General features: G+C 44.9%; 1 protein-coding gene across 2 annotated transcripts in view; it reads right to left on the reverse strand.

The window, feature by feature from the left end:
• The window catches only part of CENPF (centromere protein F), a 92,119-nt gene that overhangs the window by 40,100 nt on the left and 38,135 nt on the right, over positions 1–13,884 (reverse strand). For both annotated transcript variants that reach the window (XM_067564967.1, XM_067564968.1), the window contains exons 8-10: positions 13,756–13,881; positions 10,253–10,381; positions 7,534–7,647 (exon numbers count right to left, since the gene is read on the reverse strand). In XM_067564967.1, the coding sequence (XP_067421068.1) occupies positions 7,534–7,647; positions 10,253–10,381; positions 13,756–13,881 (369 nt within the window). The remainder of the gene's footprint in view (positions 1–7,533; positions 7,648–10,252; positions 10,382–13,755; positions 13,882–13,884) is intronic.

Genomic DNA, 13,884 nt, shown 5'->3' on the forward strand with positions numbered 1-13,884 from the left:
ATGAGAGGGGTCCCAGAAGAGGGACTTGGAGGGAGGTTGGGAAGGCAGGAGTGAAAGAAACTAGAGCGTATAGCCAAAAGCCAATGTTTAGAACCTAGCAGTCCATCATTATGGCCCTCAAAACGGCAAGGAAAGATGCTAAGCAGGAAGAAAATAAATGAGAATTTGGATCCTGAATGAAGACTGGTAGGTCACCCTCGGGAGCACCTGCAAAAGCCTCGCATTGCCTCTGAGGGATGGCAGCTTGGTCCCGATCTCGAGGCTGAGGCTGGCAAATTGCCCCAACGGCGCTTATAATTCTTGTGCCTCGTCCTATAGGGCTGCGACTGGGGCTGACTCCCATTGCTGAGAGTGCCTGAAGTGGCTGCTGAATGAAGATGGGGTGTAGAGGCCCAACGATCTCAAAGTAGCCCTTGAGTCTTTGAGCCCATGCAGCCTGGCTATGCAGACGACCCATCCGTCTGGTCCGTGAAGAGGGTGGAACCATCAAATGGAAGGTCCTAGATGGATTGTTGGACTTCCGTCGAAAGGCCTAATAATTGGAGCCAGGATGCACTCCTCATCAACACCGTGGAAGTCATAGCCCACATCGCCAAGTCTGCTGTGTCCGATGCGGCTTGCAGGGAGGCTCTGGCCACTGCTTTCCTTTTCTCCAGGACTGCTTCAAACTCCTGCTTGGAGGACCATGGGAGTGGAATGATATTGAAATGGTAACGACCCAAAAGCGCCTCTTTATTGGACACGCTCAGCTGTAGGCTCGCTGCTGAGTACACTTTGCGACCAAACAAATCTAATTTTGTGGCCTCTTTATTTTTGGGCATTGAATTCATTTGTCCCTGCCTATCATGCTTGTTGGCTTCCACTACAACTAGCAAACCCAGGGATGGATGTGCGTATAGGTATTTATATTATGTGCCCGCCAAGAGGTTTTTCTTTTCCGCCCGCTTAGATGTAGGGGGCAGAAAAGCTGGGGTCTGCCACAGCGCCTTAGCAAGCTTCAGAACCCCCTCATGCAACTAGCAGGGCCACTCTGGAAGGGGCTGCGGATGTCAGGACGCTAAAGCGTTCATCCACTGGCTCAGAAAGTTCCTTTATTTTGAGGCCCAGGTTAGCCACTACCTGCTTCAACAGGTCTTGGTGCACCCTGTAATCGTCCAGATGGGTGACGTGGGAGGGACCTGCTACAGCCTCGTCTGACGAGGAGGCGGGGATCTGAGGTGAAGCCGGCTCTTCCTCCCTCGTCAGGGTGGTGACCAAAGGGCTACCGGAAAGAGTCCTCTCAGTCCAACTCAATATGTACCTTCGGTGCCGTGGCCGGGCCCTTGGAGGATTACGGTACCGAGGCACCTGCAGACGACTAAGCGTACGTCATCTTGGCCTGAGGGAACCCCCATGGATTCCAAAATTGCCAGAGAACTGGCCATTGACCTTGCGACCATCCTCTCATCTGCGCAGCATGGGGAACCCAGCAGGCTGCTTGGGGGTTTATCCTTTTGGGGAGGATGAATACATCTTCTCCCAAGTCTGAGGAGCTCTGTTGGTGACCAGGGGGGCACTGACACCGAATGTTTCTCCACGCCGCTTCTTAAGTGCCTGGACTCCAGTGATAAAGAGCAGAGCCGAGAACCCAAGCACCTCATGCCTTGACCACATCTTGTCTTTCGGCTTCTTGAAGGGACTTTCACAGTGCCATGGTTTCAAAGATTCCCCACAGGGGCTTGCAGGGCAGTACCGGGAGCTTGGCGATGGCTATCGTTCCAGAGACCAATGACAGTGTTCTTCGGTTCAGTACCGACGTTCCGGTGACTGGCACCTGGTGACCGAAGACTCGACCCCGAGCTGTGCCAACGCGGTACCAGGTATCGGTGCCGGCACTCTGGTGACCACTGCGAAACCAATGCGGAAGGAAGGGGCTATGGTGGAAACAGTGCCGGCTTTCCCTTTGATTGACTCCCAGTCTGAGCATCTGAACTTCGGTGCCCTGCTCTACCCTCCTGCAGTGTAGGTGGCACTTGCAAGGCCAACAAGTCCTTCATCTCCTGGAACGCCTCAGGTGTAGAACAGACTAGTAAGCATCGCGGGCCACTGCCTTTCCCCAGAGTTGGTGGTGGTACTGGAATCAGGCTTGATGCCATCACAGGAGGAGTTCTCAGGGCCAAATCGGCCTTCTCAGCAGTGCCTGAGCTCCTTAGCTGACTTCGTCTCTTTTTCGGCATGCACCTTTCTCTTCCTCAGTGCTGGCAATGTCGACCGGCGCTGGAGGAGCGCTTCTGGTCGACTCCACCATACTGGGTGCCAAGTCCGACTGGGATTCTGACACCGGTCTGAGAACTGCTTCCATGAGAAGGGCCTTAAATCTAATGTCCCGGTGCTTCTTGGTTCTGGGGCAAAACCCATTACAGATCTTACACTTTTCGCAAAGGTGAGCTTCCCCAAAGCACTTCAAACAGCTCTAGTGCAGATCACTCAAAGTTATAGACTTCTTACAAGTAGTGCAGGGTTTAAAACCCAGGGACCGGGGCATGCCCCGACCCTGGGTAAACAACTAACTATCAACTAACAAACTCTAAAAACTATATACTAGAAAAAACGAAGAACCACTAGGAATACTGTAGCTTGCAGGAGCAAAAGTGCTCCAGCATGGTCACTGGTGGTAAGAAAGGAAGAGAGAGGGGGGGGGGGGGGGGCTGGCTGTGCCCTCTACGCAAGCGCATATGCGCATCACTGCAAAGTGCGCTAGAGCCAACCCTACAGGTACCACTAGAGGAAAAATTTCCGGCACTGGTGCATGCGGCTCACACCTAATTCTGAATGGACATGAGCAACCACTTGAAGAATGACAACTAACATCACCATTTTTCATATTTACACCCCCTCACACATACACCCTTTTCCTTCTGGGAGGTATGGGAAGAATAGAAAGCTCAGATGACAGTCAAGGGAGGTTACTTACGTTAACTGATGGTTCTTTGAGATGCATGGTTCCTATCTAGATTCCAGACATGGGTGCAATGTGTGCCATGTACCAGAACCAGACCGTTTAGACCACTGTCCGTCGACGCACGTGTACGCTTCATGTTGTCTACATGGTACGTCCAAGATCTCACGTGGCTGTGCGGGTCGACACCCCTCAGTTTCCTCTTACTGACAGGCATCAAGCCCATAGCAGAGATGACGGGAGGTAGGATTGTATTCCAGTAGAGACCACACATTTCAAAGAACAATCAGAGCAGGGTGGGGTCCCTGATGGAAGGGAATGTGTTCAGTAGGCCACATAGATATCTAATAGAGGTTGGGTGGCAAAATATGGAAGTCCCATCTACTGGTGGAAGGAAGGCACTAATAGCTGCCAGCTGTACTCTCATGGAGGGAGGGGCGAGACCGGAGATGCGAAGGTGGAGTAGATAGTCCAGGATGGTTGGTACGGATACATTTGATAATGTGTGGTGGTTGTTGGAGGCCCATTTCGTAAATCACCTCCACTTGGCTTGGTAACAAGCTCTAGTGGCAGGGCATCGACTATGTGTAAGTACATCCCGTACCGGTGTGGAGCATGCATTATCTATTTGTGAGCCCGATCCAAATACCAGGCTGTGAGATGGACAGTTTGCAGATTGGGATGTTGGATCTGGCTGGGTTGCTCAGTGAGTAGATTCGATGCAGGGATGGGGGGGGAAACTGGAGGGCGGGCTGAGAGAAGGAGGTCTGTGAACCAATACTGGTAGGGCCAGGATGAGGCTGAGTATTAGTGTTGCATTGGCCTGTTTTGTTTTGCAAAGGACTTGTGGAATGGGCAGGAAGGCATAGCGGAGATCTGGTGTGCATGGGAGGAGAAAAGCACTTCCATGTGATCCTGTCCAAGAACTCCCAGAGAGCAGAAAAGGGGGAGTTTGCTGTTTTCAGTTTTGGCAAATAGGTCCCATTGGGGGCTCCCCACAGTTGTAAGATGGCATGAAGAGTGGGGTTGCAGAGTTCCCACTTCTGATTGTAATGGAATGAATGACTAAGCTTGCCCTCCAGAATACTGTCTGTACCCAGTAAGTGTGTCGCTTGTAATAGACAGACTATAAGGTCAGAAGGGACCATTATGATCATCTAGTCTGACCTCCAGCACAATGCAGGCCACAGAACTTCACCCACCCACTCCTGTAATAGACCCCTAACCTATGACTGAGTTATTGAAGTCCTCAAATAATGATTTAAAGACATCAAGGTACAGAGAATCCACCAGCAAGTGACCCATGCCCCATGCTGCAGAGGAAGGTGAAAAAACCTATGCCAATCTGCTCTGGGGGAAAATTCCTTCCCAACCCCAAATATGGCATCAGTTAAACCCTGAGCATGTGGGCAAGATTCACCAACCAGACACCCAGAAAGAATTCTCTGTGGTAACTCAGAATCCACCCCATCTAACATCCCATCACAGGCCATTGGGCATATTTACGGCTAGTAGTCAAAGATTAGTCAATTGCCAAATTAGGCTGTCCCATCATACCATCCCTTTCATAAACTTATCAAGCTCAGTCTTGAAGCCAGCTAGGTTTCTTACCCCCACTGCTCCCTTTGGAAGGCTGTTCCAGAACGTCACTCCCCTGATGGTTAGAAACCTTCATCTAATTCAAGTCTAAACTTCCTGGTGGCCAGTTTATATCTATTTATTCTTGTGTCCACATTGGTTCTGAACTTAAATAACTCCTCTCCCGTCCTGGTATTTATCCCTCTGGTGTATTTATAGAGAGCAATCATATCTCCACTCAGCCTTCTTTTGGTTAGGCTATACAAGCCAAGCTCCTTGTATCTCCTCTCATAAGGCAGGTTATCCATTCCTCGGATCATCCTAGTAGCCCTTCTCTGCACCTGTTCCAGTTTGAATTCATATTTCTTAAACATGGGAGACCAGAACTGCACCCAGTATTCCAGATGAGGACGGACCAACGCCTTGTATAATGGTACTAACACCTTCCTATCTATACTGGAAATACCATCCTTCAGCACGTTTTGGCGTTGCAATGAATGAGGGTGGAGCATGCCAGATTGTCTGAGCCAGCTGTAGGATGGCATTATGAATGGGCAATGCTACCTGTGTTGGTACCTGTTGGTTTGAGGACTTCGAGAAACTCATTTTGTGCATCTGACATCTTCCACTGGTAAATTCGGAGCCCTTGCCATATGCCTTGGGCAAGGATAGTGCCAGTGAGATGATCGCCTCATCTGTGATGAAGATGCATAGGTTGGGAGGGGTGGTCCACTGGTCCCATCAGTACTGGTGATTACACTGAGGGTGCAGTGTACTTTGAAGGAGGTCCATGCCCATTATAGGGGTCCCATCCATGCTAGTAGGGCCTCTGGTCTGCTTATAGGAAGGTCTGGTGGATACCTGAACTACTGTTCCTGCGGTGGAACTTGCCCTGGTGCATATTGATATGGTTGCGGGTTGTACTGTCACTCTGTGGAGAAGTGTGGTTCAGGCTCCGAGAACCAGTCAGACTCCAAGTGGTCCGGTAAGGGCGATGCCATTGGGGCAGGCCAGTGCTGTGGTTCCATTGGTCACACTGCCACCCAGTGGTGGCTGCAGGAATCCTGCTGGTTCCAGCAGTGTCAATGACTGCCTAGGTTCCAGTGGGGCACCAATAGCAGCTGCAGTTTCAGGCTTGTCCGTTTCATTTTCCTATCTGCCTTTGCCCGTTTGGTAACGGGAGCTGCTGTACCTGCACACACAACTTCACACTCGGTTGATCTTGGCTTGAGGAGGGAAGGCAGCACCTGGAGGTGGTCGCTCTCGGGGATCCACCCTTATGCCCATGATCGTGCTTCTTGTGCACACAATGGGCCTTGGCTGTTGCCACTGGTACTGTTGGTATTGCTGTGGTCGGAGGTGCAGTCACCGCCGGTGTGGTTGGGCATTCTGGCAGGTCAGTGCCACTTCAGGGTGCGCACGCAGACGCATTGCCTCCTCCATGAGATGATTTTTAAGCCTGAGTTCTCTTGCCTCGTGGTTGTTGAAGGAAAAGAGCAACATATAGAGCACCGCACTATGATGTGGGTCTCACAAAGTAGAGGCAGAGTTGGTGCTCATCACTCACTGAGATCATGGGCATGTGGTGCAGTTCTTAAATCCCGCTTGCTTGGGCATAATCCCCTAAATAGTATGGATTGTCCCGGGTAGGGGAGAACTTGGAAACTCTCGGTTATGCTACACTGACTACAACTACTAAATTATGCTATCTATTAACAAAATATTTTTTTGCTACATAGGTTTTCTGAAGAATAAGGAGAACATTTTGACTCTGGCCATGCAGCAGTAAGAAGAAACTGAGGGGCGTCAACCTGTGCAGCCACATAAGACCTCGGACATAACACATGGACAATGCGAGGCATGCACGTGGATCGACGAACATCACTCTAAACGGTTCCAGCTCCGGCGCATGGCATGCATGTGCACCCACATCTGGAATCCACATAGGGACCAGTACTTAAAGAAAAACCTTAATTATTCTTAGCTCTGGAAAGTATTCAGATTCAACAGCAATGGAGACAATAAAGGAACTTAAAAACAAACAAACAAACAAACAAAAAAAACACCACTCTGATGTTTCTATTGCTATTCTGAGCTCTCTTCCCTTCAAATTTAAAGAAAAATTTTTCATCAACAATCAAGATTTTTTTAAATCAAAATTAGACAGATCCTTGCAGTGTAAATTGGAATAACTTTATTGATTTCAATGGAAATATGCTGATTTATACCAGGTCAGGATCTGGCTTCCAAGCTAACAATTGTGTTGATAATGCTGATCTATAGTGCTTGCAAGAGTAAAAATTTTGGTTGTTAGCAAAGCAAATACAACTAAAAAGACATGTAAGGGAACATTACACTGGAGGAGAATTGCCCATGTGAATGCAAAGAGGCAGTTTGCCAGTACCACTCTGAGGTTCTTTGTTTATTTATACGAATCTTTTTGGGGATTTTGTTTTGTTTTAGATTGATTGTGTGACCAATATAGTACCCATTCTTTCATGAAATCTTGTAATTTGGCAGAACATATTTATACATAGGAAGCAGCTAGTGATTCTAGAATTTCCAAATGAACTCAAACAGATATTTAAAATAATTTATTCTTAGGACTAAACAAAGACAGCAATTCTTAAACAGAACTACATAATTAGATCAGACAAATTATTCTGTATGAACTGTAATCATATCTGTAGTATGCTGATGTAAAATAATATTTTTAAACCCTGATCATACAACCAATTCTGTGCATGTGGTCAGTCCACGTGGAGTTAATTGCAAGAACTGCAAGATATGGGCCTTATTTTGTATCACAGCTATGTGTCTTACTCTCAAGATGGTCCAAAAAAGTACAGAGAGGACAAGACAGTGTCTAAACATAACTTCTGGTAGAAACACACTTATTCTCCAACATACAGCTTGCAGAGTTCCCCTGAGAGTCAGTAAGATATAAATGGCACTAGTTCTTATTGATTCCCAATTTAAGTTATTCATTATGCCAGTCTCCCCTCTGATTTATTTACCTCAAAGTTTCTCCTCAAGTCATTTTCCTTTGCTAGTAAAACCTGTTCTGCTCTGCATAGTTTCTGTGTAAGCTCACTGAACTCGTTTTCCAAACGTTGTTTCACGGCTATTGCCTATGAGGAGAAAACATCAAATTTTATTTGTAGTCATATTTAACCTTTAAAAAATTTAAAAGCTCCTGTTGTCTCTTTAAATGATGAGCTCCCAAGACATGTTACAGAACAAAGCAAAAGAATAAGCTATGTTCTGTTTCCTCTTATTGAAAGAGAAGTCTAGAATAACTTGATTTCAGTGTTGCATAGCCAAGAGTGGAATTTGGCCCTAAACCTTGAAACACAGCATGACGACTTTAAGAAAGTGCAATTAAATATAGCCCAGATATCTTTAAAAAAATCCATCCTTCTTTCACTGTCCAGTCCCAGATTTTAAATTATGTATTTCCCTCACAACTGTTAAAGTCAACCATGCCAAAACCAGCACATGTTAAGGTAACAAATCTTTAACTCAAGACTAGGCAGGGATGTGAAAAATATTTTCTGGCAAATTTTCAAGTATATAGTTGTAATGTGTAAATATATTCACAATTTAAGCCAATATTTATAGTAGTCTTAATAATTGGGAACCCTAACCAGTGCTTTGCTTTTAAGTTCAGTCATGGGGCAGCAGATTTAACACTTGATCTAAGTTAGTTTAAAATACTACTGTATCAAAGCAAGCATCTATAGGGTTAAAAGATGCTTCCCCATGCCCATTCAGTCCTCAATCTTTCATTTGAGATGAAACAATTATGTATTGGACTGATAATCAGCTATCACCAATATGCCATTGAACAACCAACAAATGGAAAGGACCAATAGCAATCTATACTCCATTTGGAACAATCCATATATCAAGAGATTGACAAATTACTCTACCTTTTCAGCCTATTATATATTCAAGGAATAGGCAACATGTTCTTAAAAACCAGTAAAAACCATCTTAATTCCTTAATTAAGAACAGAGACATTAAGGTTGCTCCTATGTCTCCATAACTACATTCTTAGGGAATAAAGCCTGGTCTATACTGCCAGCAAAATTCGGCAACAGATGACGGGAGTTACACAAGCTACGAATAGTAGCTTGCATAACTCCCATTGATTTCATAACTTCTTTTTAGTGTGCCATCTCCACTGCACTGCGCCAATTCAAAATGTGTACCCGTCGACGCAGCACCACACTTTTTTTGGAGGTGGTTTTAATAGATCAACTTCCAGATCGATTGAGCGAGTCTTCACTTCCATTCAATCCATCTGGATAGATCAATCTGATGGTGGTGACAGTGTAGACTGTCCTGCATGAAATTAGTGTAGTGTTATCCTCTGTTAAGTTTATCACCTGACTTTCTACTGCTATATAAAATACAAAGCTAACAAGACCATAAATGTAATTAACATCACCAAATTCTAATTGGTTTTCTATAGTTTTAATCTGTTCTATATCTGTCAAAATAGCTTTACAATACTCCAAATTAAAAAAGGAAGAAAATTTCATTACCACCATCAAGAGAAAAAAAATGAGAATGAAATCATCTGGTTCCATTCTGGAAAGGTGTAAGCTTTCCTGGATAAAAATCTATAGACATTCAAGTTTCAGTACGGATCTAGAGTTTCAAGAGTAAACATGCAAAAAAGCGTGTGTTGGGAAAACACTAACCACTTCTATAGAAAATGTTTGGTTAATGTGTTCACATAGCTACACCGTTAGGATGACACAAAGCTATACAGGATAGCTGTCATAGACAAATTAAGAACCCGTGTATTAAGTCAGCATAGAAACTGCGTGTATCATAAATCAGGAAAAAAAAAGCAGTTTTCTACTAAATAGTGTGGGAAGAAGCAGTGCTCAAATCATAACAAGGCTAAAGAGAACTGTTGCAGGGCCTTACCCAGACTGCCTTTGGACTTGTCTGCTGCCTCAGTTTACCTTCAATCTTGCATCACACCAACTATCACATGTGGCGATTGTACAATAGTGCTCTCTTCTGTGTTTGGCTTCGCAACATAACACTCAAACATATCCTTACCAGGCTCAATTAATCCTTTCAGTTTACAATGCCTCACATGTTTTTCCAGTCCTTTATCAGGGCATCCCCATCCTTGCAGCCCAGCACCGCCCTCCAGGGCAACAGGTCTCCTAGCTGGGACTTCTGCATCCTGCATTCGCCAGTGGAGGCTTATCCCTGCACAGTTTCCAGCCTCTTGCAAATCTTTCCCCCAAGTCTTCTGCTTTGGAGTTCTGGAAAATTGTCACCTTCCGTCTTCACAGGCTCACTACCTGGGAACTGAGAGGATCTCTCTCTGAACCGTTGGGGGTTTTTTGTTTTAGGGGGAGGGGGTTGTCTCTCCTGAATGACCACAGGCTGCCCTTTTATCTGCCAGCAGGCCTGGTTTAGTTGCATGCTCCTGTCACATGACCCTTGTATTCATTTCCATCATGTAGGGAGGTGGGCTAAGCCTGACAAAGGTGCAGCTGAGCCCCAGCCTTTTAACGGATCAGTTCACCCTGTGACAGGAACGTACCCAAGCTTGCTCTGACCTGTAATTATTTGGTTGTACTTAAACATTAGTCATGTATATATATATATCTTTAACACAAAAAACAAGACAGTTAAATTTTACATAGCATAAAAACCAAGCATCATCACTTCCATTTGATTATTTCAGATATTAAAAATCCTACTTTGTCAAATTCTGCTCGTAGAGCACTGTAATCATTTTTGGCTTGCTGCAACTCCTGGTTCAGTTTGGCTTGTATCTGGTTGCACTGCTGATCCAGTGTCTGGAAGGAATGTTGCTGACGAAACAGTTCCTAGAAATTTAGAAGAGGGTATAGTAGGAAAAAAAACCAAACACAATCCTGTCACATGCTTCTAGGCAAGTAACTAACTGTTAGCACTGGAAAACGTGCGGGAGGGTCCACTCCTCAAATAGTGCCTACTGTAATTACACTAAAGCCCTCTCTTACAGAAGTAAGAAGAGTTTAAAAACCCTTTTGAAGTATAGCTTAAATTCTGTTATGGCCAAAAAAGGTCCTGACTCAGTTTGGCTGACCAGAGTAGCCTACTTAAACTGTTAGACCAATACAGGTGGATCAAAAAATACTAGCAAATAATGGAATGACGCTTCCATCTATTCTAAAGCATTACAACTAAGCAACCAGACTAAACATGATACTCCTTTGGGGGGCGGGAGGGTGGGGGATCCCTTTTTTTGCTATGACTACATATTTAAATTATTGCTGTAACAATGAAAAAAATCTAAGGCATTTTCCCCACAAAAACAATTTGACTTAACACGGGACTGAGCAGGAACAGAAGTTTGGTAGAGGGGCATTCACCCCTCCTTCGTTAGGTCTGTGGGAGCAGAACTTCACTAATGCACACCTCTTAAGATCCTTAGGAGTCTAGCCCATCGCCTGCAATTTTTAGGAGATGCAAAGTAGTTATCCACCAACCTTTTATGGCTTCTTCCCACTGCCACCGGCCTTATGGTTGTGGGTCACATGAATTTGAGAGAAGATTTATCTGGGGGAATAGGGCTATGAGGGGCATGGAACTTTTAGCAGGGAGGGTTGGGGTTGGTAAGGAGAAGAGAGGGTTAACTGTGGGAGCAGAAAGCAGAAGGTGGGGGGGAGCGCAAGTGGCTTTTCATGGCAACAAACCTCTCTGCCAAACCTCTCTTGGCAGCAGCTGCAGGATTCCCCTCTGACAAATCACAGGAAGTTTGTCTGATGGAGAAGATAGGGAAGTGCTAGTGCTTCCCCTCTGCTTTCTCCTAAGCACCCTTCTATCCTCCAGCAAGACACCCGCTCTCCTCCCCCCAACCCCTGTCCTGAAGTACCCCTACAGCCTGTCCCCACTCTCATTGCCAGCCAGAGGCCTGTCCTCTCAAATCCCCTACCCTCTTGGTTCCCAGTGATCCATTTCCCCAAATCCTTATGCCCCCACAACCTCCCACGCCCAGCCTCTCTACCCTCATGCCCTTTCTAGAGATCGACTCCTCCCTTGGGTTGGTCTGCCAGGAGAAGAAAAATGTAGGTGGAGAGGGTCACACTCAGGAGTAGGTGAGTCAGCTACTAGTAAAATGTTCAAACTTTTTTCTTGAATTTTTTCATCTACCTTTATAAATTAGCGGTAAACAAATTGGTAGCTGGCCTTCCCAGACTGCCATAAAGAAAAAAAAAATGGATTAGCTTCCTCTCACCAAGTTATAACAACTGTCAGACTACCATTATCATCAACAGCTAGGGAACGTAGCTTTAGCCGATTTGATTCATGGTAGGCTAGTGAATTGTTTCACAAACATATGCAGAACCATCCAGCTGCCACTCAAATTAAAACAAAAGAAAAAGTCCAAACAAAGGGAGCAAGGACAAGTGTGATATAGAAAAAAAAAAACCAAAGGGGGAAAGTCAGAGTAAAAATACTTGATATTTTTCCTCCAACTTTGGAATCCCACACAATTTTCATACATGAGCTACTACAATTTGCCCCCTAATAACAGAACTATAATATAATGTTACAAAAACAATTTTCCTTACACTAACTGGTTCTTTTGAGATGTTTTGTCTACATGGATTCTGCTCTAGGTGTGCATGTGCCCCATGTGCATGAGATTGGGTTCTTTTGGCTGACAGTGTGCAGGCATAGAATTAGTGCACGCACGCACGCACGCACACCTACACCCCCACAGGCAGAAGAGGCCCAACCGCTTCCCAGTTCCTTTGCCAACACTGAATCCCAAAACTAATCAACTTCACAGTAGTGGGGAAAGAGGACTGATTGTGGGTTCCATGTGGGCAAGACACCCTGAAGAACCACAGTTACTTACCTTACAGTAACTATTTTTTTTTTGTTTTCAAAGTTCTTGTCAACAAATTCCACTTCAGGTGATTAGCAGTTAACTCCCTAAGGAGGGGGATGTCAGGAGTCCGGCTGACATAAAAAGATTGCAGGACTGCCGTAATAAACTGGGCATCAGATCTAGTAGATGCAACTAGATAATAGAATTGAATAAAATATGCACTGAACTCCAAGTGGTCCCTAGCAAATTTCTGACATAGGAACATACCTCAAAAGCATGCCTGTGTTGCTTGGGCCAGAGTATAGTTTGCTTTAATGGGGCGGGGGGGGGGGGGGGTCTAATTTATTTACTTCACAGAAGATCTTTTTGCACTCAAATACCCATTTCAAGAGTCTCTGGATTGAAATAACCAACCCTCTAGACCTGCCCAAACCATTGAAAAAAAGTCTAGGCCAGTTATGGAAAGGCTTTGTTCTATAGAAGTAGTAGGAAAGAGCCCTAAAGACATCATTCATATGAAATTTTGTCTCTCCAGGAGTCAAATGAGGTTTGGGGGAAAAAACTGTAAGGTGTATGTGTGCACTGATGCAAATGAAAGCCTGAGACCACTCTGAACAACAACTTAGGGCGAGATCCAAAAAGAGTCATCTTGTCTTTGTGCAATATAGTAAAAGAGGTCCTGCCATTAACACCTGAATCTTGTTCACCCTTTGAGCAGAGATAATAGCCTGAGCTTTGCCTGGATAAGATTTGAGGTCTAACCTGTCTCCTCCTGTAAGCTGGAGACAGTGAGACCAAAGCATCTCTCTACAGTCTTTCAAAGAGTGGAGGGCTTCATCTGTCTTGAAGTTAAAAAAAAGTCATGATCTTCAACTGGCAGGTCTTTATTTTGGTCTGAACCTCTTTTGGTGTGCCCAATGTTACAGGAAGAAAAGAGCTCAAAACCCAGAGACTATTTCAACCATGAAGTCGAAGATCTAGTTATCAAGCATCCTCTGATTTTCTAAATATCTTTTTTGGTAGCGGGCTAAATAAAATGAAGTGTTAAGTACTAACCTAACACTAATTCTAACTATACTTGAAGAAGGCAACAGGATAGCAGGTAGACACTGCTAAGTTCTGTTTTGTGCCACAGATGTTCAGAAGGAACTTAGAGGTGGTTGGGCCCATTCCAGACTTTATGTCCTTCAGTACGAAGACATGCAGATGCAGTCCCAATGAGACACTATAAGCCAAAAGAATCCAATCTCGCATGCCTGAGACGTATGTGCACCTAGAGTAGGAGCTACATGGACAAATTCTCAATGAACAACTTCTTCACTCTGATAATAGCAGTCTGGAGGCAACTTTAAACTTGTGAAAATATGGTTCTTGTCTTACCTTTTGGTATTCCTTTTCCTTTTCTTTTACTTTCTGTTCTAATGAGCGACGAGCACTTTCAACATTTTGTCTTTGACAATTCAGTTCTTCTGATAATTTTCTCATCTTTTGCTCCACCATTTCGTACTA

Source organism: Emydura macquarii, unplaced genomic scaffold, assembly GCF_026122565.2.
Source record: "Emydura macquarii macquarii isolate MOO-44397 ecotype Brisbane River unplaced genomic scaffold, CSIRO-AGI_Emac_v2 contig_2676, whole genome shotgun sequence".
Lineage (NCBI taxonomy): Eukaryota > Metazoa > Chordata > Testudines > Chelidae > Emydura > Emydura macquarii.